This window comes from Cryptosporidium sp. chipmunk genotype I, assembly GCF_004936735.1.
Source record: "Cryptosporidium sp. chipmunk genotype I strain 37763 chromosome Unknown contig_5, whole genome shotgun sequence".
Lineage (NCBI taxonomy): Eukaryota > Apicomplexa > Conoidasida > Eucoccidiorida > Cryptosporidiidae > Cryptosporidium > Cryptosporidium sp. chipmunk genotype I.
In genome coordinates this window covers 1-23,317 of record NW_027125619.1, presented here as the reverse complement: position 1 = coordinate 23,317, position 23,317 = coordinate 1, and the positions used below count along the sequence as shown (strand labels likewise).

Below are 23,317 nucleotides of genomic sequence, written 5' to 3'. Positions count from 1 at the left end.
CTAAATAAACTTAACTCAAATCAAATCCTTTAGAATTGAAAATTGCTTGTCTTAATTTCAATTTAAGGATTTCTTTTGAATTATAAGATGGTAATTTTAATAAATTAAAACATGTAGAAGCACTTGGTAATCTTGTATTATCTGGGACAATTTGTATTCCAAATTTTGGATTAAGATGTTGAAATCCAAGTAAAGGAGCTTTTCTTGAAGAAGTTACAAATAACAAAAATTCTGCTTGTTCTTCTGTTGAAAATTCATTTTCCAAAATATCCCAAAGCCATATTATTTGTTGAGAAGTTTCTAAATAACCAGTATAACAAGTATTTAATTTAAGATTATTAACATCCAGTTTTTGATAAACCCCTGAAATTAATGATTGTAATTCATAAGGTGAGAACAATCTTAACGATTCATTTGGAATTACCGTACTAAGACCTCTAAGAAAAGCTTCTGCTTGAAGTTTAATACTTTTAATCAATTTATAATGTGTTAATAACTTAATATATACAATCTTATTTTCACTATTTACTGGAATATTTCTTCCATTTGGAATTAAATCAATTTCAAGATGCTTATTATTATCTGTTAAAGATTCCAAATCTAATGTTAATGAAAAAGTTAAACAAAGATTTTTTATTTCTTGGTAATTCTCTAAATTCTTTATATAGTTCAAACTCTTATATAATTCTTCATCAAGGTTTAATAAATCAGCAAAGTCATTATTTTGTTCAAAAACTGAATTAAGAAAAACTGGATTAAATTCTATTTCCAATAATATCTTTTCATAAATTGCTTTACCTACAATTTTTCCCAAGAATTCAAATAAGTACAAAACTATATTTGATTTCTTTAAACTTAATGGCTCATCAATTAACAAGTCTTTAAACTTATTTGATATTTCCATTAAACTATCATATTCTCTGGGTATTATTGTATTATCTTTACAAGATTTAAAAAGGCCAAAACTTTCAGAACAAAGTTCTTTAGAAATACAAGTAATAAAATCTTTTAAAAGTCCTCCTCCATCTATTCCTGGCTCAATATTTCCTTGTTCATCCAAGAATATTATTCTAAAAGCTACTCTCAATCTATTTGGATCCAAACTACCAATATTATTTAATCCATCTTCTATTATATGGGTTCTTCTAATTTCAAAATTTGGAATCTCATGGAATAATTCTGTTTGATAATGATTAAATCTTAATTCTGCTATATAATGATAGTAGAAATGAAGTCTATCCTCAAATCCTATTAAATGTGGCATTTCTCTTAGAATTTGTCTTAATAATTCAAATTTTGATTTATTTGAGACATACTTTAAAGTTGAATCAAATACTTTTAATAAATTTAATCTGGCTAATCCTTTTCCATTATCAATACTAAAACTGGAATTATTATTAATATTACTATCATTATCTGTATCATTATCGACACAAATATCATTATTATTATTATTATTACTATTATTATTATATTCATAATAGTCATCTTCTTGGTAATTATTTAAATTACTTTCTTCTTCATTAAGTCTAAATCCATATTCTCCAACATTATTGGTAGGAAAAGACCCAAGTGATTCAATATATAAAGCTTGTTTAATCAATACATCTCTGGGTTTAAGTAAATTTGAAGCTTCAGAAATTGTCCAAGGAATTTTAATTATGGGATCATCTAATTTCATTTGGAAATGGTTAAGCTTTAAATAATTCTGATAAAGTCTTCTTGTTAATTCTCCGAAGATTGAGATATTATTCAAGTTTTCAGGATGATTATTTCTATATTCTAAATTTATATCATTTCCAGTATTTTTATCTCTCCTTTCAAACATGATCATTTTCAAGATTAAGAAAGTTAAGTTGTTAATAAACAAGGAAATATAATTTAATTGATTCTTATTATTTATTAATAGAATTGGGTTTAATAGAAGATTTTTTTGGGATTTATTAATATTTTGAATATTTTCATAAGTAATTAACATGGATAGACTTTTATGTTTACTCAAGTTCTCCAGAATTTTATTCAAGATTTCAGAACCATTCATTCCTGTTGTAATTTTATTATCAATTATCATTATCTCATTTGAATTAAAAAATGGAATAAGTTTTGAAGTTTTATTTTGATCATCTAATCCTGAAAGACTATTATCATTATCAATATTAAAGTTTGAATTGGAACTTGAATTTCTTAATAAGATTATTTCTAGACTTTTCTTAATTTCATAATCATCTAGAAACAGGAGCTGGTGATTTAATGAAATACCAAAAAGTGATAAAAGTCTTTTAATATGATAATAATAATAACAATCATGATGATGATGAATATTATTATTTACTTTTCTTTCAATTATACCAAGTAAGAAAGAATTTAAATTTCCATTATAATTGAATATTATTGTATTATGAATAGATAGAAATAACACAAGTACCCAACATGTATCAAAAGAAAGATGATTAAGTACTAAAGTTTGCAATTCATGAAATATTTTAAGCTTTGATTTTGATATAACGTCACAAAAACTTTGAAAATTATGGTAATCATTTGAATAAAGTTCATGATAAATTTTTTCCAAGAATTCATGATCCTGACTCTTGTGAAATACTTGAAGACCTATATTTAATCTATCTTCATAATTAGTAGTAATAATACTATTAATATTTGTATTATTAGTAATATCACCAATTAAGAAGAAAAACCTCATTTTTTTTAAAATGGAAATATTCTCATCATGAAAAATCTTAAGTCCACTTTTTTTATTTAAATAATTCCTTCTATTAATTAAAAAGTTATGGTAAGAATCTGTTGACTCCTTTAATATAACAAAATCATTATTCTTATGATCATGATTGTGATTGTGATCATCAATATTACGAGATCTATCAGAACATAAATCCAATGCATTATGTAAATAAGTTACTTTATTTTTGGTAAAAATATTATTGTAAAAATATATATTTTCAAAAATAATATTTGGTATCTGATTTAATGGAAAATAAATATCATTAATCAAATTGATAATGTGAATTGCATGTTTTAAACTTGTCTCGTCTCTGCATGCAAAATCTAAAGCCAAATTTAAAATGGGCTGAATTACTTGATTAATTGTATTTTTTGAGAACAACTGGTGGTTTTCATTTAATTGGTTGTTATATCCAAAAAGGATTTTTTTATCTTTATAAATATCTATATTTTTAATATAGGTACCTATTAGTAAGAATTTTCCTTGGAGATCTAAGAATAAAATATATAGACGAATCAAGTACATGATCTTTAACTTTTCCTTGATTAATTTTAGTTGGTGTCCATTTGCTTGTGTATTAATATTATTATTATTATTATTATGGATAATTACTTCAGAAAGAAAACTAACTATTTGAATTATTTCTTCTTTACTAGTGTAACTCTTGTTATAAAGTGTCTCGTCTATTCCAATTAGAGTATCGGGCGAGAAATTCCAAGAATTGATAATATATAAAATAGATAGAAGATTATTTTCAATTTTGTTAACAAGTTCTCTTTGTCCTGAATCACTTTTTGATTTAAATTCCCTAAGTTTTATAAGTTTGGACAATTCACAGTAGTTTTTGTTCAATTCAGAGTGATAAAGGAATGTGTAGTTTAGTAATAATAGAGAAAAGGGAGAATTCGGTAGAATTTGTTGAAATGGGCTTTTAATAACTCGAATGGAATCTTGATTTTGATCCATTATCCAATTTTGAAAAGAATCAAAATCCAAAAGATTCAAATAAGTTTCAAATAAAGCTTGAATTTGTGGCTCAGCTATAATATTCTTAATTTTGAATAAGAGAGAAAATAGACAAGATATGATCCAAAAGTACCTATTTTTAAAGAATATTTCCATTTGAGAATGATTATATTTACTCAACTTCTTAGATCTTTCTAGTAGAAAGCTATCATTTTTTGGAAAATTCACCAAGTCTTTACCCATATAATAGAAATTCTTGTGTTTTCTGGACAATTTGGATATACAAATTTGAAAAACTTCATTTAATATTTCAACAATCATTTCAGTTTCAAGTTCTCTATTTAAGATTCTTAATTCAAAATACCTAATAAAAAACAAATCAATCATTGAAAAATCAAAGATCATATTAATTAAATCTTTTTTAATAATTTGTTTGTTCGGTACCTTTTGATCACCAATTGTAGATCTTGAGAAAAATAAGTAAAGTATCTGATCAGCAAGATCTTTTAGCAAGGTTCTATTAATTTTAAGGACTTGATTTTTATCTTCAAGAAATATTAATATTAGACAATTTCTAAAGAGAAATAAGAGATTACTTATTGAGATTTCCATAGAAACTTTTCCAAAATGTCTATCAACTTTTTCAGTCATAATGTTAAATCTCTCAATATCTTTTACAAATCCACCAGAATTTACTCCAAGAGTGAATCTAAAAAGTCTGATCAACTTGTTTAAGTTATAAAGACTTAAACAAGTTAGCCTTTGAGAAATTAAATCATCCAAATCATCACAAAATCCTCTTCTTTTAAGCTTATAATAATTGTATTGTGCGGCATAGTAAGCTATAACCTTTATCTTATTACTTTTAATCCTTTCATGAATCCTCTTTTCCTTTTCTTTCTTCTTTGAAATTATATAGTCTTTGGAAGATCTTCCAAACGATACTGGAATGTCCAAATCCTTATTGTTTTTCACATTGGTTCCAATTACTAATTTGTCGCCTCCCACTCCCTTGTTATTTGGCTTCCCAAACATTTCTAATTAGAAAGGCTAATAGTGGAACCCTAATTTAACTTGACTGACTTATTCTCTAAACATATAAGTCAATTTGCACTCAGATTTTTGTTTATTTTTCTCACTCTAAATATTCTCTCTCAAATATATTTAAAATTCCCAAACTCTACCAATATCTCTTTTGCTTCCTTTAGCTCCGCTCCTTTACTTTTTTTCAAATTTAATATAATTCAATTCCTCTATTTAGTTACTTATACTTTTTCCCCCAAAGTGGCGCCAATATGTTCTATTGCAAATTACAGATACCTCACAAATGGCGGCAAAATCCGAATTTGCATAAAGATAATAACTTGGAGGAATAGATTGTAATAATTTGAGAATAAATAGATTGGAGGTTAAAAATTTAAGGGATAGAAAAAACAATTTGAATTAAAAGAAAAGAGAGATTGAAGCTTATAAAGGAGAAGAAATAGGTTAGAGATATTTTATGTAAATTGAAACAAATGGAGGGGAAGCCATGGTTAATGTAGTGGTTTGTTCAGAATGTAATACTAAGAATGAGTATATTAGTAAGTTTTAAAGAGAATAAGAATTATAGCGAAAGCTGTAACTAAATTCAAATGAGAATTATTGTTAATAATTAATTAATTAGCGAGTATTTTTGTTAAGTGCTATTTCTGTCAATGTATTAATTTTGTTGGATATCCATATTTTGGTAAAGCATTCCAATGCATAAAAGTATTATGCCCTAGGTGCATTGCATATACCATAGTACCTAAAGGTAAGATTTTTTATATTGCGGAAAAATTCTGGAAATCAAAATTATTTAATATAAATCAAGTTGTTTAATAGCAAGGTTAATTCCAGGGTTTTTATTAGCTGGATTAAATTTTAAACTTTTAAACTTGTGAATTTTTAGACACTCGGATTTGCAGATGTTTAACATGCGGGTTACTACAATATACAGGAGTGAGAATGCAAGATAAGGTGGATGAACAATTTGAAGAAACATTGAGGAAAACAGAAGAATCTCTACAAGTTAATAACAGTATAGAATTAAATAGTCTAGAAGAAACTTTGAATCCTTCCTTAATTATCTCAACAATAGATAAAGGAAATATTCTAAGTGCTAAAAAGAAACAAGTTTTAATGGAACTGAAAGAAAAATGGAAAGATAAGAAGCAAAATTACCTGTATGAGTTGGATGAAATTCTTGATAACCTCTCTGATTACTCCTTAAATGAATCAATATCCTTTGAAACCAATTACGATTAATTTTTATTTAAAAAAACCACTTAAACTTCTTATTTTATATAACTTATTCTTTTTCCCTCGCGACTCAAATTATTTTATGCCTTCAAACACAACCTACCCCTGCACATACGTCTTGTCTACACAGCTTGTTAATTACAATAAATAGATTGTTTGTACAGAAATAAAGAATCTAAGCAGCAAAAACATAAATTAGTCAAATAAAAAAGCAGTAAAATCTTTTTTTCTTTTCTTTCAATTAAAATAATTTAAATAATTTGAATAATTACATAAATTCATTTTCTGTTCAATGTTGGCGCCAGATTTTAGTGCATGCATATGCATTTTGGCGGGAGGTGCATGATCATAAGATACCAAGTGTCACGGAGTGATCATAAAACAAGAAAGGGTAAGAAGGAAAAAAAAAGAAAAAAAACGACAAAGATTTTAAAAATAAAAGTAGAAAAAGAAGGAAAGAGAAAGGAAAGAGGAGCAGTAAGTTAATTGTGTTAAAAAAGAAAGTCACTATTGATAGGGATTTGGTAAAGGTATTTAAAATTTACATGTATATATATGTATATATATATATATATATATAAATATATATATATGTAAATATATATATAATTGAGTATACGAATTGAAATGAATGGATAAAGTGGAGGTTTGATAATAATACTAATTGTCAAATAAGAAGCGTTAAACAAAGCTGAATTCTATTAAAGATGGCCCTTAGAATGCAGTCAGGAATTAATAGCTTCAAGACTCTTTCAAGCAAAATACTTAAAGAGAATTACACTGATCTAAAGATAGGTACCAGACTAAACGAGGGACCAGGATTAACATGTTCTTCCAAGTTCATAGCTTATGCAAATGATGGAGGAGGAGGGTCTGCAAGCATTATATCAATGGATTCAATTGGTATAAGAAAACCCCCAATTATGATGGTTTCTGGTCACTCAGCAGGTATTACAGATATGAAATTTTCTCCATTTTACAATAACTTTCTGGCAACTAGTTCCGATGATAGAAGTATCAGAATATGGAAATTGCCTAATAATGGTGAATTCTTTGATGTTCTAGAAACTGATATGAATGATTCTCAAAACATCAAGAGAGGAGAGTTTGTTGAGAAGATAACCTCCCCTATAACAAGTTTGCATGGCCATGAAAAGAGGGTAACTTTAATTGAGTTTAATAGAAATGCCAATAACATACTATCCTCAACATCTAGTGATGGAGAAATTGCTATTTGGGATCTTGAGAGATCCTTAAAGATTTTCTCTTATCAAGAAAACAAAAACCTGTGTTATGACATTAAATGGAACTACTTTGGGAATATGCTAGCTACCACCAATAAGGATAGATTAATCAGAATTGTAGATCCTAGAGAACAAACTACAGCACTAAATTTTTTAGCACATGAAGGTACCCGTATTGGAAAATGTGTTTGGATGGGTGGTTTTGGTACTATACAAAATAAACTCATAACAACAGGATTTACTAAAGCGGGATCTAGATCAATAAAACTTTGGGATGTACGTAATGTGGAATCTCCAATTATTGATGTTCAATTAGACATAATGTCAAGTACTTTATATCCAAACTTTGATGATAACTTTAAACTATTAACTGTTTTTGGTAAAGGAGATGGAAATTTCAGAGTCTTTAAGTTTGACAATGAGGAAGATTCTCTAACTTTAATAGAAGAAGTTAGGACAACTAAACCACAGAGAGGAGTCTGCTTTTTACCAACAAGATGCTTGGATGTATCAAAATCTGAGGTGATTCGTCTGTTTAAAGCCGTTAATACTGATTCTATTGATGTAGTTAGCATTTGTTTACCTAGAAAGCAACATTCATACTCTGAAGATATTTTCCCTGATTGTTTTGCAGGTATACCGTCATGTACTTCTGATGACTGGAGAAAAGGAGTGTCAAATCCACCAGTTCTAGTTTCAATGAATCCAGAATCTGAGAAGAAACCATATATTCCAAAAGAAGAGGATTATCTGTCGAAGCAACTTTCTATCAAGTCAACATCTATGCTTAAAAATGGATCTGGATCTTCTTCTAATTTAAGTAGAGCTAGTACACTAAATAAACAGTTCTCAATCAGCTCCAGTAGATCTTTTAATTATCTTAATGAACTTCCAAACATTCTTGAGGAAGGAGAAGATCAATTGAATCAAGTATATTCTCCAAGTAGGAAAACTTCAAGTGTCAGAAAAGGCACAAGATCACAAGGTTTCTTTTCAAAATTAGGCTCAATGTTATCATTTGGTAGAAAAGGTTCCAGCAATGTAAAGATTTTGTCAAAGAAGAGTTTAGAACTTCCAAAAGAAGAGCCTTTAATTGAAGACGATGTATTTGATACTCCTTCGGAGAAGAATTCAATTCAAGGATCAACCAAATCTAGCTATTACGGTCCAGTGACTGATTTTGGTTCATTATTGAATTCATCATGTAAAGCAACTCCAAACCCAAGAGATTGCAACTTGTTTGAAAAGAAAGAACTCGAATATAGTGATATACTTGACTATAGAGCAGAATATTCTGGGAATACGTCAGTTGCTGACCTCCCAACATGCTATTTCAGTCTTGGAAAGCCAGAAATACCATGCAATTTTCCATATCTAAATAGTCCTAAATGTAATCCAGATTTCAGTTCCTTAAGCAATAAGGGATTTGTCAAAAGAATGGTAGAGTCAATTAATTCTGCAAGTTGTAGTCTTCCAACTTCTCAGTTTGAGGGTTGTGGGTTCAACAGAGCCAAGCTTTGCAAGCAAGGTTTTTCTCATAGAAGTCCAAGTAATGCATCTTTGGATACGATTTCAATTATTTCAAAAAGTTCATCCGCCTCAGATTTTGAATCACTTTCATCCAACATAATTAATAGCATCAGAAAAGACCTAGAAGATGCTAACAAAAGGATTTCACAGCTTGATCAAGCGCTAAAATCAAACTACATTCCTTCTAAACAAAAAGCTATTCAAGAAAAGCAAGATGTTGAGAGTAGAACTGCGGAACTTACTCAACTTAGAGACGAACTTTCTAAACTGAGTTCCGAATACTATGATCTTAATACTGCATATAGGCAGCAATCTGCCCTGTTTGGGCTTTACAAAGAGTTCTATGGGGAACTTGAGGACATTTTGGCCGAGTCATTCAAGGGGATGCAGAAAGTTGCAGCTGAGAAACTCTAAGGATACTATATTTCAAGTAGAAGAAAAACCTAAATGTAGGCTTTTCATTGAAAGGTGTTAAACAACATAAGAGTGGGTAGTGTTAGTGATCAAAGCTTCCATTATTACTATTAGAGCAAAATCTTCTCACTATTATTGTAATTTCATGCATTCAGATTAAATACATTCAAATCAACAAATAATTAGTAACTCTAGTATTAATATCAGCAATATTAGCAGTAACAATAATAATAATAATAATCGTCATCATCATATCTATAAAAAGAAAATTATATTTATTTCTCCCTTATTTATTCTTACGTGTAGCTTTCCACAATTAAAAATGAAATATCGGCGTGGTCGCCATAAACATGTATTTTTTGTATTTTGTTTTATTTAGGCTATACTCAAATATTTCATATATAATTTACGTCTATTTTCTAAATAAAAATAAAAATATAATGGTTATTGTAATTTAGCAACTACACTATCTTATTCTCATAGTTTTTGGCTAATAAGAAGAAATTTTCACTAAAATTATACCTTTTCAAAATTAGTCTTAATTAAATTCTCCATGTTGTCGCCTTTTGCCCCGTTATTTATTGCATTACATGCAAATTACAAAATATGTTCAGTATTTTTACTTGCTTTGGGCGGCAAATCTGGAATTATTTAAAGTATACACAAATTTTATAGTTGAAAAAGATTAACTATAACTGGTGAATGTGAAGATAGGACTTGCATGTACACCACTAAAAACTATACTGTACACAAAATATTCAATAAAACCTTCTTTATCCTTCCTCTCTTTTCCCATCCAAGTTTTATGCCCTAATTTTTTTCACCTTAATTTTCTCAAGTGTTAATAATCAAGTACGATGCTGAGATTTTGGCGGCAACAAAAGTAATAATAATAAATATATATATAGTACTATAAAAATATGAGGAGTTGAGCGGTAAACTCTCCCACAAACCAATTTAGTACCGGTGAATATTAAAATTTAATAAATAATAATATAATTAATTAATGAGATATGTAAGATGTAACATTGATGTATGAAAGTAGCGATTAAAAAACATATATTATCTAGTTGATAAGAAAAGAAAACTAGAATATATTATTATTATTTAAAAGAAGCTAATATTAATATTAACACTAGTGTATAAACTGTTTACAAAAATGTTTTCCCATGAGAAGAGTTCAATGTTTACAACAATTTTAATTGTTGTTTCAACTTCAGTTGGAGTTGGATGTTTTTACATTCCTGCAGCATTTAAGAATTGTGGTGCAATAGCAGGAGTGATTATTTCATTAATAGTGGGTACATTTTCAGTTTTATCAATGAAGACTTTGGCAAATGCAAGTGTGAAATCAGGTACTGAGTCGTATGGATCATTATTATTTATGGCATATAGTGACGAGATAACGACAAGTTTGAGAATTCAAAGGTCTGAAAAGCCATTCTTTTCTGTACCGAGACTATTTGACTTTCTGGTATTCTTAGATTGCTTATTTTGCATACCACTATTTCTAATTGTTTTATCAGACTTAATACCATCATTGATTTCATATTTTGGATTTGTAAATGATTATTTGTTTATGTTCAGCTCAAAGACTGCAATAATATCATTATTTTCACTATTATTCTTTCCAATATGTATTCCATCAGGATGTTTTAACTGGATTGGACTTACATTTTTATCGATGATTTCCATTTTCCTTTGTTTTGTATCAGTTATTAACCAATCAATTGCATCAGGATTTGGTATTGATAGTATTATTAAGGAAATCTCAAATATATCTTTCAACAGCAACTCAATTCCAAGTTACTTTTCACTCTTTAATATTTGTATTTTTGCCTTTTTTTCACAATTTAATATAATCCAAGCAGCGGCCAATCTGAAGAACCCAAGCAGAAATAGATTACGTATATTAACAGCCCTAACTGGTATTATTATAGTATTTTCATATTCAATAATGTCATTGATATCATTTTCATTTCTTGGAGATAAAACTGAAGAATTCCTCTTAAATAGTCTCAGTGATACATCATATTTATTCTTTATATCAAGGTTGCTAGTTGTAATTTCTTTATTCTTCATTATTCCACTTCACATATATCCAATGTTGGATGCCCTTACAAACTTCATTGATAATAACTATTTAAGTGAAATGGAAGGATCAAGAAATGTCCAAACTGGATTTAACGAGCAAGGAATACCCTTGATTAACAATGGGAATCATATCATTGCTTCTGGGATTGTTAATAACAAAACTACTTTTATTAGAACAAAAACTGGAAGAATTTTGCTACTTACCTTAATTTTGTTTTTATCATGTATTATTGGCATTAAATTCCAAAATAGGCCAAGCTCTCTTGTAATCATGGTTGGTGGATTTGTTGACTCCATCTTTGTCTTCTTATTCCCTGCTTTAATTCATCATAGAGTAATTTATAATAAGAAGGAGAAATTTACTTCAAGCCCAATCAGATTATTACTTTCATTCTTATTCATTATTTCAGTCCTTGGATCTGTTAATTTACTATTGAGCTTATATTTCCACTGAAATTATCATATATTTAAAACCAGAATCAAATAAATATATTAAAAGCTTTATTTTGGCATTGTCTGTAGTTTGCATTCTTTCTGTTTTATTTGGCCATATCGGGAAAAAAACCAGAAGATCTGTGAAAGAATGTATTAATTATTGAAAAGAAGATCCCAGTTAAGTTATTTTAATATTTATAAATTAAAATTGATGATTTTACTTTGTATAAATAAATGATTAGTTTCTTTCCATTTAGTTAATTTAATAATTTTTTTTCTTCCATTTGCATGTATCTCTAAAACAATTATCAATTTAAATATGTGAAAAATATTAAATTTAAATGTTAGTGCACATGCAATTAACACGTAATATATGTTTGTATAGCATCTGCATGCATAATACCGTTGTTGAATCACATAATATACCGGTATATAAATATTAATGTGGAAAAATATTACTTCACTAATAGTGCAAATAAAAACTGTAAAAAGAAAGAGAATTAAAAGACTGGAAAAAGAAAGCAAATATTAATAATAATAATAATAAATGTATTATTTACAAGCTATTTAAGATGAATCTTGAGAGAAGTTTGGTTAAAATCTGAAAATATGTTGTTTGATAGTAAATTACAATTAAGAAAATTATTTACATTATTAATAATTATTTTGATTATTGATATTAATATTAATATTAATAATAGTAATTATTATTATTATTATTGATCTTCTCAATATTCTTCACTAAGATGTATTTTTAATAGTAAATATTCGTTTAATCTAGTAGAGAAAATGCTCATTGTAATAAATAAACTGTTGAGAAAATTATTGCGAATATGAATGCGAAGTTATAGATTGATGGAGAAACCGAAGAAGCTGATCCAGTTTTCTCAACACTGTTCTCAACTACACTTTGTTTGTATTTAATGTGCCCATCAGTATCAAATGTCAATTCATCATCGCCTTCTTGATCACTTTCACAAACTCCATTGGGACAACTTCCAGAGTTAGTATTGTTAAGATCGATTTCTAGATTGTTTTGACCAACTGGAAGAATTTCAAATGTTGTAATGTTTGCTACCTTACCATTTAAAAGTAAAGAACCATTAAATGGAAATTGCTGTGTTAAATTCAAATTGTTTTTCAAGATAGAATCTTCAATCATACCAGTAAAATTTGTTCCTTTCAAGGTATTTGTTAAGTTGGCCAATCCTGTTAAATTAGCAGCAATTCCTGTAAAGTTAGTTGTTTCTTGAAGAATAGATAAAGTTTCATTTACTGGAGTCATTAAAGCTGCAACCTTGGAATCTAAATCAATATTTGTCAAGTTACTCATATTGTTCTCAATAGTTGCTGTTTTTTGGCTCACTGCAACAGATTTTGTCTCCTTTATTTGGTCCAAAATGGTTGAGTTTAATGGCAAATTCGAAGTTGTTGCATTTTTTATCTGTTCAATTGAGCTTAATGTCTGATTTACAATGCTTTTTGTGTTGTTCAAGATATCAATACTCATTGTGTTGTTGAATGAATCTACTAAACTTGACTTGATCTCCTTTGTCATATTTGTTAACTTGCTTAATCTACTTGCTTCTTCCTGGGTATTCTCAACATCTTGCACATTGTCTTCAGAAAGTCCTCTTAAACGTCTTAAAGAATTTATTTTCGCATTTGGAGCCTCCGTGGTAGTAGTGGTAGTAGTAGTGGTAGTAGTAGTGGTAGTAGTAGTGGTAGTAGTAGTAGTAGTAGTAGTCGTTGTTGTTGTGGTAGTAGTAGTAGTAGTTGTTGTTGTGGTAGTAGTAGTAGTAGTAGTAGTAGTAGTTGTTGTTGTTGTGGTAGTAGTAGAAGTAGTGGTTGTTTTATGTGGTTTATATCCGCCATGGTGATGATGATGATGATGATGGTGATGATGGTTGTGTCCATTATTGTATTGTCCTTTCTTTCCTTTAAAGGTAGTTGTGGTAGCATTGAAGTCTTTAGATACTTCAGAAGACTCTTTTTGTGCAATGTCAATTTCCTCTCTTTCACTGTACTTGTCTATTTCATCACTTGTAAGTTCAAGCTTTCTACTTCTCTTCACCTTTTGCATAAACTTTTTTATTGGATTTTTTTCATCATCTGAATCACTTGAATCTGATGAAGAAGTGTTATTCTTTGATGATTCTACTGAGTTTTCTGGTGGAGTTACATAAGAAGAGTTTCCGTTCATAGTTTGATCTGTTGAAGCCAACGATTCAGTAGTTAAAATTAATTCTTGAGAATTTACGCTTGAAGCTGAAATTGTAAGTACTACCAAGAAAATAATTGCATTAAGTAAGCCTTTCATCTTTTTATTTTGTTATAATGATATTAAAGTATTTCAGAAACACCGAATATATTGTAAATGTATTTATATATATTTAAATGAATATATTTATATATATATTTATTTATTAATAATCTCTTTTTATACTTGAATTGCTCTCAAGATTTATTTTCTTTAATCTTACTTGTTTTCTTTGAATTTTATTCAAAATAATTCTCCCCATATACTCATTTTTATTGTGGGTATAATGCAAATTTGCAGTAATCAGTTAACTTCTTCAGATCCTCCCGCCATTATCGTTCGAAAAGTAATAGTTATGAATTATATATGTAATATATATCTGCTATTAACTTTATATATAGAGTGAATATCCACTTTCACCCCTCACTATTGCTCGGATTTTTGTTTGGAGATCTCTGTTAACTATGATACATTACTCGACAAGTATTCAATCATTTATTAACACTTATTTTCTCTTCTTTAATACAAATTTAAAATTTATTTGTCGCATTTTCTGTTTTTATTAATTTTCTTTTTTTTTAAATATTTAAAATGTAAAAATAAATTTTATTATTTACACCAAAATAAAATGAAAATATAATGCACTTGCACACCGGTATCAATTTTTTTTCCATTAAAAAAAACACGAAAGCATTCCCCTCATTTTATCCAGATAAAAAATGAAAAGCCATCTTACATGCAGAGTGCGCATGTTTGCATTAGTATATTTTTGAAGGAAAAAAAATAAAAATTAAAAAGAAATTTTTATAGGTAATAGTCTAATAGTAGTATATCGTCTATGAAGAAAACTAATTAATGTATTACTTAAAGGAGGGAGACTCACCCTCAGAAATGCGATTTTCTCTGAATAACGATCTCATTGGGTCAAATGTTCTGGCAAAGCCTTCAAGATACTTTTTAGAAACTTCTCTCCAGGCATCAAAGGATTTGTGTATCTGATTCCTAATATTATCAACACTCTCGTCAAATGTAATACCTAATGGCCTGTCTGTGAGAGTTACTTTTGTTAATTCATTAGTAACTTTCTCACCCCACCTTTGAATACCTTTCTTCATTTGGATTTGATTTGCCTTCATATAACCAATATTTAATTCATCTGGAGTTACACCTCTCTGTAAAGATCTATCTATATATTCTTCGTAATTTTGAAGAATTCTTACTACTAAGTCTGTCGTAGAAACGCCTTTTGTTCTTTGAGTAGCTTTAAATTTACCACAACGTTTAAGCCATCCGTAAATATCATCTTGATCGTACGATATTACTGGTTTTTCCTCACTGCTATTACAATCTGTATTGGATGAATCTTCTTCATCCCTCTTTTTCTGCTTTGCAACATATGGAACGTCATCATGTGCAACAAAATCTATCTTATGCTTCTCAACAAATTTCTCATCTATTACCCATGGACATGGAGATATTATCTCATCCACCCATTTTACGTGTCTCAATGTTTCTGTTCTTTCCTGCAAAGTTTGTACCGTTCTTCCTTTTAATCTGTGTGTTTCTTCATCACTTGCCACGCCTACTATTAAATGAGTATTTGGATACATCTTCTTTGCTTGCTCTAGTTGTCTCATATGTCCTAGGTGAAGTAAATCATATACTCCATCAGCGTATATTCGGATTTTCTTATTTGCATTACATTCTCTATTATTTTCCTGCTTTTCAACTTGATCGTTCTTATAAAATACATCACTCCTCTCATCTTCAATAAAGCTTCCATTCTCGGAGCTATCCTCAGTAAACAAATCACTACACTTTTTAGATAAATTCTTTTTGCATATTCCCTTGATTACCTTTGGTTTAGATTTGCAACTCTATTCAAAGTAGTTTTTTTTAATGTGAAATTAGTATTAATATAATTATTCGATCACTATATTAAACTTACAATATTGCCCTCCATATTGATCATATATCTATTATACTTTATCTTCCTTTAGTAAATACTTGTTTATATCCTCATATATTAGATTCTTTAATATTGACTTTCCGGACCGCAAATGTACTAGTATTAAAGTGAATAAGTCTTAATCCTCGTAATCCAACTGTCCTCCTACTTTATTCTTAATATAAATATATATATACATATATATATGTATATTTATTTATTTATTTGCTTAATATTTATTATTGCTAATAAATTTTTTTTTTCCTCACTAATTAATTTTTACATACACGGTACCTTTGGGCGCCAAGATTTGAGGGGGGGGGGAGGGATTAACTTAGATCATAGAAAATATCCATTCACAAGTGGAAAGAAAATCAAGCTAATGAAAATTTGGTTCAATATTTGTTTAAAAAATTGTTGAAATCGATTTAAAATACAAATACTTATTTATTTATATTGGTTTATTTATTAAGTTAGATCTAATATTAAAATAATAGATTAAATTTCTCTAATTACATAACTTGACCGTTAAGTGAAATAAGAACCCAAATTATGAAGAATTCATTCCTATATATCATTAAACTCTTCAATTGTCTTAGTTGACAGAATTAAAGCTCCATAAATTGCATTTACCGTCTTCCTTAAAATTCGAACATTGGGACTTTCTATTTCACTGAGAAGTGATTGATGAATGACAAAAGAAAAAGAATGTATAATTAACTTACACTACTAATTCTGTATGATCTACCATTATTTCTCTTCTTGAATCTTTTGTATTATTAGATAAAATAAAGTCGGGCTTAATACATTCCATTACTATATTTGCTAACTCTTTTGATTTATAATCAATTCTGATTACACTAATGAAGTTCAAATAATACACAAATATAATAGTTAATTAATTTGATGTACTAATATGCATTTACTACATTGAGTAAATTTTCTTTGTATTGTATATAATTAATCTAATTATACTCTTTTCAATCAACATTGAAATTTTTGACTTTCGAAAAACGCACAAATAGATCAGTATATAAAACACTCTTACTGAAACTTACTGCTTTTTCATCTTTCTAGTATTCCAAATGTAATTCAACTTCCTCTTATCAAATACATAATAAAATATATTAATTATTTCATTAAACAAATAAACCTTAACTACAAAGCTATGGCGCCAATATGACGGCGCCTTGTGCATGTAAATTCTGAATTTTAGTAATTACTGAGAAAAGGATAAGAAATAGTATTAAATGGTGAAAACTGAGGTAAAAGGAGAGATTTAGAGCAGTAAGATGGATGGATTTAAATAAATTTGTAATGAGTAAAATATAAGACTGAAAGTGATTAAAGTAGAAATATGTAAATTTAATTATTAGTGTTTTAATTACAAGTAGGACAAACTGAATTTATCGTATAAATAATGCAATCATTATACTATTTTTGCTTCAATAGCTTTCAAAGGATTTGCATAATACATACTTTAGTATCCAAAAGTACTGAACAATAAATCATCAAATATCTTCATTAAAACTTTTGTTAATTTCTTCAATCTTTGCTATCTTTTGCTCCTCAATCCAATATGACTTGCCAATAGTTTTTCCTTCTATACTGATACAATTATTTATAAATCTTTTGATTGATAAATCTGGTTTAAATGATAAAAAAAAGTTTTTGTATGTATCATACTTGTTGTAAGTTTCTTGATCATTTTCTCTTTGGATGCAAAGGTCAATATTAGGAACCACTCTTGAATTAGCACAAACTGGGTATAGACAGGTATTTGGGATAAATCCACCCCTTGAATGAAGAATGGCTTTATTTATGGGTTCTAAAAGTTTCCAAAGCTCCTCTTCTGTATCTGTAAAAATTGTAACAATTTCTCTCTCATATAACAGTGAAATGATTGGCTCTATAGAATACCATAAGTTCTCCTTTAAAGATTTTGACTTGTGAATTATTAATGTATTAATTAGTAAAGGCGAATAAAAATCTAAGATTTCTGAAATTAACCTCATAAACGATTGAAATTCTACTTTGCAAGTATAAATTCCCATTTCACTAAAATCCAAAACTAATGTAATGTGAGATACAAAATTCTTTTCTTTCATAGATATTTCTGAAAATGAATATATTACCTTTTCTAACTCCCAAACAATTAGTTGTCTTAGTTCGCTGATTGATCCAAATGATAAAGTTGTCTTCAAATGAAGATCCACTATTCTAATATAATATACCGGTTGCTTATCATGCTTAAGGCCAATTCCACTCCCTAGGACTTTTCTAAGGTTATACATCAAAATCCTCCTTCTGTTTTCCTTGATTCTATTTAGTACTGATGTAAATTGACTATTATTTGACTCAAATATGGCATTCATGCAATCCTGATATTCAAATGAATAATAGAAAAGTTATTGTTCATGTAGCTGACTAAGCTAAAGTTAGCCGAACTTACCTCTACCAATTTCATATATGTTGAGAATCTTGTAAGTTGCATTAGTATAGTGTCTTTTGTCAAGGCAAAAAAACCTCTTAAAAATAACATTTGTTTCAAGAAATCAATTATCAAATACGATACTCCATTTCTCCTGATGATCTCACTTGTTAACAAACAAATATTTTTAGTATGCTGATATGATAGCACATTCTCCATATATATTGATCTATCTGGCTTGTACTGATTCAATATTTTTGTATGTTTCTTTTTTATCTGATCGATTTCTACAGAACATGATTTTTTCACAAGTTTTGCCCAATCATCCAATGCTAACTCTATTCTATTTGGTTTCTTATTTACACTTTCCATTTTTATAGCAACTTTTCAATTAAATCAAATGTTTTAAATTTGTTATCATTCTAAAAAATTGTATGTATTACTTATTTAGTTAATTTTAATTTTATCTTATTATTTCTAATCCTAAATTTAACTTAATTACAATTTTTTTAATAATTTAATTTTTTTTTATCTTTATTAATAATACCGGTACTCTGCATGCATTTTTTTTAAAAATATATTTACCTTATAAATTTTTTTTTTTAATAAAAAATTTAAAAAAAGTATATATTGAATTATTATTTAATTTGAAATTCTATTGTCCCTACTAACCCATCAAAATCTATAGCCAATATGTACATAAATATAAATATATATTTCATAATCTTCATTTTTTTGACTTATTACTTCTAACTCTATCTTTTTTTTCCTTCCCTCCATGCAATAAGTAATGCAAACAATTATAAAGACTTTACACAAAGTTGGCGCCAAATTTCGGCGCCAAAAGCTATTAATAATATAATATTATTAATACATTAATAAAGTAAATGTGAAAAAGAAAAACAGGAGAAAAGTGTGGAATAAAAATAAGAAAAAAGAAAAGGAGTGGATGAGAGATAGAAGATTACAAATCTGCAACTTTGATAGAGCAATATAATTATTTAATTTGTTATTTTTTAGCTTAAGAAACTGTCAATAGGTGACAATGGCACGTACACGATCAAAGTATGTGGAATTGACAGATGACGATTATTACGATGCTTACGATTCTGATTACTATTCGGAGGATGCTGATGCAGAGTATGAAAAAGAAGTGGTAACAACAGCAATAAAGGGAAATACTACTGTTCAAACAGAGAAAAAAAGCAACATAGTGGAACATGTGGTTAAACAAAATAAGGATAAAGCAGTAAAAAGTCGAATGATTAACGAGACAATACCAACACCTAGCTTAGAAAATTATAGTTGTGTAGTGTTGGGTCATGTTGATTCAGGTAAGTCAACTTTGATGGGCCATTTATTTGTGAGTTTGGGACTAATTAGTGAAGGAGTGATGAGAAAGTACAAGAAGGAAAGTGAGATCATTGGAAAAGGATCATTTGCATACGCTTGGATATTTGATGATTGTGATGATGAAAGGGAAAGAGGAATTACAATCAATGTCTCAGCTAAAAGCATGATGATTGAAAAAAAACTTGTAACTATATTAGATGCACCAGGGCATTCTGAGTTTATTCCTAACAGCTTTTCAATATCGATGTTTTCTGACAACATCATAATAGTTATAGATAGCTCAGGATTTGAAGCAGGATTTCAAAGAGGGCAAACTATTGAACATATTATATACTCACTTTTAGCTGGTGTCTCGAATATTATTTTTGCAGTTAATAAATTGGACCTATGTAATTGGGATGAACAGGTCTATTCCGACATTGTTAATACAATAAGCAATTATATAAATTCTGAACTTTCTGATATTAAAAGTGACTCAGATATCATTTTTCTACCAATAAGTGCATATTGTGGGGTTAATATTCTTAATGACAGTAATAATCATCTTCCAAAAGAAATCTCTTCTTGGTATCAAGGGCCTAGCTTGTTTGAAATTCTATCAAGTATTCATTATAATTCAAAAAGATCCAGACCCCGTCCCATTGAATGTCACTGCCATAAGCAATCTAAACAATTTGCGTCATTTTCCGCATGTATCCTAGAAATCATCTCGGTATCCTCTTCCGAATTTAAGGCAGCTCTATATATTGAATATGGCCAACTTAAAGTTGGGCAATCTTATTTTGTACTACCTTCCACTGAACCCATCAAATGTAAAGCTATTTCTATTCATAACAATACATACAATTCATGCAATGGACCCATCTATATCTCTTCTGCAACTTTTTATTGTACCATTAATCCTAGTATTGGTAATATTATTGTATCAACTGTTTCTTCTAAAAACTCTACAAAACGTAACAGCAACACTCCTATCACATCTCTACTCTCAAGTCTATATCCAATACAAATTTCCAGAAAACTCAAGGTAAAGCGCCTCAAGCTGTTAAATGAAACACTTTTGAGTTCTAAAAATATTTTCTGGAATGTTCCTGGTCAATCTTTTATGATTTATTACCATTGTGAAGCCTCTCCCGCCACTTTGCTTTTCGTCAATGATGACATTCTTTATTTTGAAACTGAAAAAGAAATTGTTTCATATAACAAGTGCTCATGCACTAATACTACTAATCTAAGCAAAGTCTCAGTGAGGTTTTTTGGAATCACTGTTCTTATTGGAGAAATGATCTTTCACTGAATTTTTTCTAATTCATTCATTCATTATTTATTTATCTTTACAAAATTTCTGCATGCGCTATTTCCCGCCTAAATTGTTAATTCTTCGTATATTGTTGGTTGGGGGGAAACAATTAATCATAATGATAATTGTTATTGCTGAGGAAATTAAGGAATTTAAATAGTTAATTAGATTCATTTTAAATGGTAATTTTATTTGTAAAAAAATTGGAAGGTGCATTATAGATTACTTAATTTCTCAGTTTTCACCTTTCCCCACACATAACTCAAGTTATCAAGTCATTATAGTTGTTTCTCTACTTCTCCTTCTTTCATCTTAATTCCATCTCTTATTTTTGAATTCATATCTTTCATTTTTTTTTAATTGGCTTCCTGAGTTTTCATATATGGAAGAAACAGCATATATAAGTATTAAACCCTTGAATTACTACATTCTAGCCATATATCTATAGATATAGAAAGATAGAGGGAGAAGAAGAAAAGATTGGGGGTTCTAAAAAAAGCAAAATATTCTTGAGATATTTCTATAACAATGGTTCTGAGAACTTTAAGGTAGGTTAAGGTGTTTTAATTAGAAATAATCTGCCAGATTTCTGATTTCTAGTAATTAAACAGTAATAACTATTTCCAGAGTAATAACTAAATTAATTAGGATTACCTCAGGATCCTTACAGAGCGTTGCAAAACAATGTTTTAAAGATATGTACAGAGGTTAGTTTGTCGAGAAATTGTTTAAAAGCTAGGGACAAATTTTGCTATTAAAACTTTAAAATCGACTTAGATGGTGTTAAGGCAATTAAATCTATCAATTTTGGAAATAAAATGACTCTTGGAGAAGCAAACAAAATATTAGGTATTGAATTTGGAAAAAAGTATACCGTAGAAGATATACAAATGGTAAGTATAAATATCATTATTTCTGTCTCTTCTGAAAGCCGTATGACCAGATTTCCGTTGAAATATGGTCCCAAAGTTTTCTCAACAAAAAAGAAAAATGTCCTGAATATGAGGCTATCTTAACTCAAATTGTTCATATTTCTTTTTAGATTACAAGGAGAATGCTTGAATTAAATGAAGCAAGCGGAAAATATGGAGGATCTCCTTATATACAAGAAAAGCTTATAGTAGCTGAAAAACTTATATTAGACCAAATAATCAATAACCCAAAGATTTAATATTGAAAATGTAATTTTAATTAGAGTGAGTATGAAATAATAGGTCGCTAATTCTTTTCTCCGCTTTCTGTAGTTTTGTCAATATTAACGGAGTACTAAGTAACATCCACTTTTACTCTTCTTCATTTCTTTCTTGACACCAATAAAACGATTTTCTTATTTATTCATAGTTAAGATGCTAGCTGGAAGAGAAATATTCAAAAAGTTACTTTAAAAAAAACAGAGTATCGGGAATTAGACCTAGATTCCGATACCTCCCCCTTTTTTTCTAAAAATCTTCCATAAACTGCATCTCATTATTCTACCTAAACTCAATATTAAATATATACCATACGAAATATAAATAGTTACCGAGTTAAATCTCAATAGAATAAGGAAGTATCAGTTTTTGGCCATACCATTTACTCATTGCATAATAATAAAAGAAATCCACATAAATTGCCGTTTGAATAAGCCCTCCAATCCAGCCAACCCAGTTTACGTAATGTTGAGCATAGAAACGGTAGATCCAATTAAAAATATAAAACAATCTATAAAGTCCCATAGTTACAACGTAATTTGACGTTAAATTTTCAACTTCCCTTAACTGTTGTAAAAGAACTAATTGGGGCAAAATTGCGACAGATTCAAGCCAAATCGAAAAACTCCATAGTATCTCAGAAACTATCCATCTTTCAGAAGTAATAAACCCCAAAAATAAAGCTGGTAAAATTAGGTATTTGTGATATGGAAAACTATCTGCATTCGAATCGTAAGTTCTACTAATTGGAATTTGATATCTCATTAAATAAATACAGTAGCTAGTGCTTGCAATAAATATAACCTTCATCAAAGTATTATATACAGAAACAAAACTCCATAGTAAATCAATATATCTACTACAAAAGACTATGAGATAGATCTCCTGCATTTTACATGAAATCCCCAAACAACTCTTACTTTTCCTCAACTTTTTTAAAAGAAGAAAAATGCTCAAAAGGTGGAGCATATCTCCACACAGTCTAAAGCCATTCATTTTTTTTAAACTAACACTTTTTAAAACTTCAATCCTTTTCTTTTTTAGGTCTTCTATATATATCCAAACTTATTTACGCTATACCAGTATTGCTCAACCTCTACGCACACAATGTTCAACAAACCTTCTTGTTTAT

At 28.6% G+C, this 23,317-nt stretch overlaps 10 protein-coding genes across 10 annotated transcripts; 5 read left to right on the top strand and 5 right to left on the bottom strand.

Annotated features, from left to right (window-relative positions):
- Positions 1 to 10: 10 nt before the first annotated feature.
- ELE39_003160 (E3A like HECT domain containing ubiquitin ligase) lies at positions 11 to 4,738 on the bottom strand (the record flags this gene model as incomplete). Its single annotated transcript, XM_067346502.1, has 1 exon — positions 11 to 4,738. One exon carries the CDS (start codon positions 4,736 to 4,738, stop codon positions 11 to 13), a length of 4,728 nt encoding a protein of 1,575 aa, XP_067199740.1.
- Positions 4,739 to 5,692: 954 nt separating this feature from the next.
- ELE39_003266 (uncharacterized protein) lies at positions 5,693 to 5,992 on the top strand (the record flags this gene model as incomplete). Its single annotated transcript, XM_067346608.1, has 1 exon — positions 5,693 to 5,992. One exon carries the CDS (start codon positions 5,693 to 5,695, stop codon positions 5,990 to 5,992), a length of 300 nt encoding a protein of 99 aa, XP_067199846.1.
- A 701-nt stretch (positions 5,993 to 6,693) lies between these two features.
- Positions 6,694 to 9,174, top strand: ELE39_003255 (coronin like WD40 repeat; the record flags this gene model as incomplete). Its single annotated transcript, XM_067346597.1, has 1 exon — positions 6,694 to 9,174. One exon carries the CDS (start codon positions 6,694 to 6,696, stop codon positions 9,172 to 9,174), a length of 2,481 nt encoding a protein of 826 aa, XP_067199835.1.
- Positions 9,175 to 10,333: 1,159 nt separating this feature from the next.
- ELE39_003244 (amino acid permease like integral membrane plus 11 transmembrane domain) lies at positions 10,334 to 11,722 on the top strand (the record flags this gene model as incomplete). Its single annotated transcript, XM_067346586.1, has 1 exon — positions 10,334 to 11,722. The coding sequence occupies one exon, from the start codon at positions 10,334 to 10,336 to the stop codon at positions 11,720 to 11,722; it is 1,389 nt and encodes a 462-aa protein (XP_067199824.1).
- A 774-nt stretch (positions 11,723 to 12,496) lies between these two features.
- Positions 12,497 to 14,023, bottom strand: ELE39_003233 (mucin with signal peptide plus His and thr repeats; the record flags this gene model as incomplete). The annotated part of the gene is made up of 1 exon (XM_067346575.1): positions 12,497 to 14,023. The coding sequence occupies one exon, from the start codon at positions 14,021 to 14,023 to the stop codon at positions 12,497 to 12,499; it is 1,527 nt and encodes a 508-aa protein (XP_067199813.1).
- An 800-nt stretch (positions 14,024 to 14,823) lies between these two features.
- Positions 14,824 to 15,926, bottom strand: ELE39_003222 (cholinephosphate cytidylyltransferase; the record flags this gene model as incomplete). The annotated part of the gene is made up of 2 exons (XM_067346564.1): positions 14,824 to 15,840; positions 15,912 to 15,926. 2 exons carry the CDS (start codon positions 15,924 to 15,926, stop codon positions 14,824 to 14,826), a joined length of 1,032 nt encoding a protein of 343 aa, XP_067199802.1.
- A 1,496-nt stretch (positions 15,927 to 17,422) lies between these two features.
- ELE39_003211 (Sec14d domain containing) lies at positions 17,423 to 18,714 on the bottom strand (the record flags this gene model as incomplete). Its single annotated transcript, XM_067346553.1, has 2 exons — positions 17,423 to 18,292; positions 18,364 to 18,714. The coding sequence occupies 2 exons, from the start codon at positions 18,712 to 18,714 to the stop codon at positions 17,423 to 17,425; spliced, it is 1,221 nt and encodes a 406-aa protein (XP_067199791.1).
- A 673-nt stretch (positions 18,715 to 19,387) lies between these two features.
- Positions 19,388 to 20,992, top strand: ELE39_003200 (RNA metabolism translation; the record flags this gene model as incomplete). Its single annotated transcript, XM_067346542.1, has 1 exon — positions 19,388 to 20,992. One exon carries the CDS (start codon positions 19,388 to 19,390, stop codon positions 20,990 to 20,992), a length of 1,605 nt encoding a protein of 534 aa, XP_067199780.1.
- A 531-nt stretch (positions 20,993 to 21,523) lies between these two features.
- ELE39_003189 (mitochondria-associated granulocyte macrophage CSF signaling molecule) lies at positions 21,524 to 22,166 on the top strand (the record flags this gene model as incomplete). Its single annotated transcript, XM_067346531.1, has 4 exons — positions 21,524 to 21,543; positions 21,623 to 21,702; positions 21,773 to 21,888; positions 22,038 to 22,166. The coding sequence occupies 4 exons, from the start codon at positions 21,524 to 21,526 to the stop codon at positions 22,164 to 22,166; spliced, it is 345 nt and encodes a 114-aa protein (XP_067199769.1).
- Positions 22,167 to 22,521: 355 nt separating this feature from the next.
- Positions 22,522 to 23,181, bottom strand: ELE39_003159 (ER lumen retaining receptor plus 4 or more transmembrane domains; the record flags this gene model as incomplete). Its single annotated transcript, XM_067346501.1, has 1 exon — positions 22,522 to 23,181. The coding sequence occupies one exon, from the start codon at positions 23,179 to 23,181 to the stop codon at positions 22,522 to 22,524; it is 660 nt and encodes a 219-aa protein (XP_067199739.1).
- Positions 23,182 to 23,317: the final 136 nt, after the last annotated feature.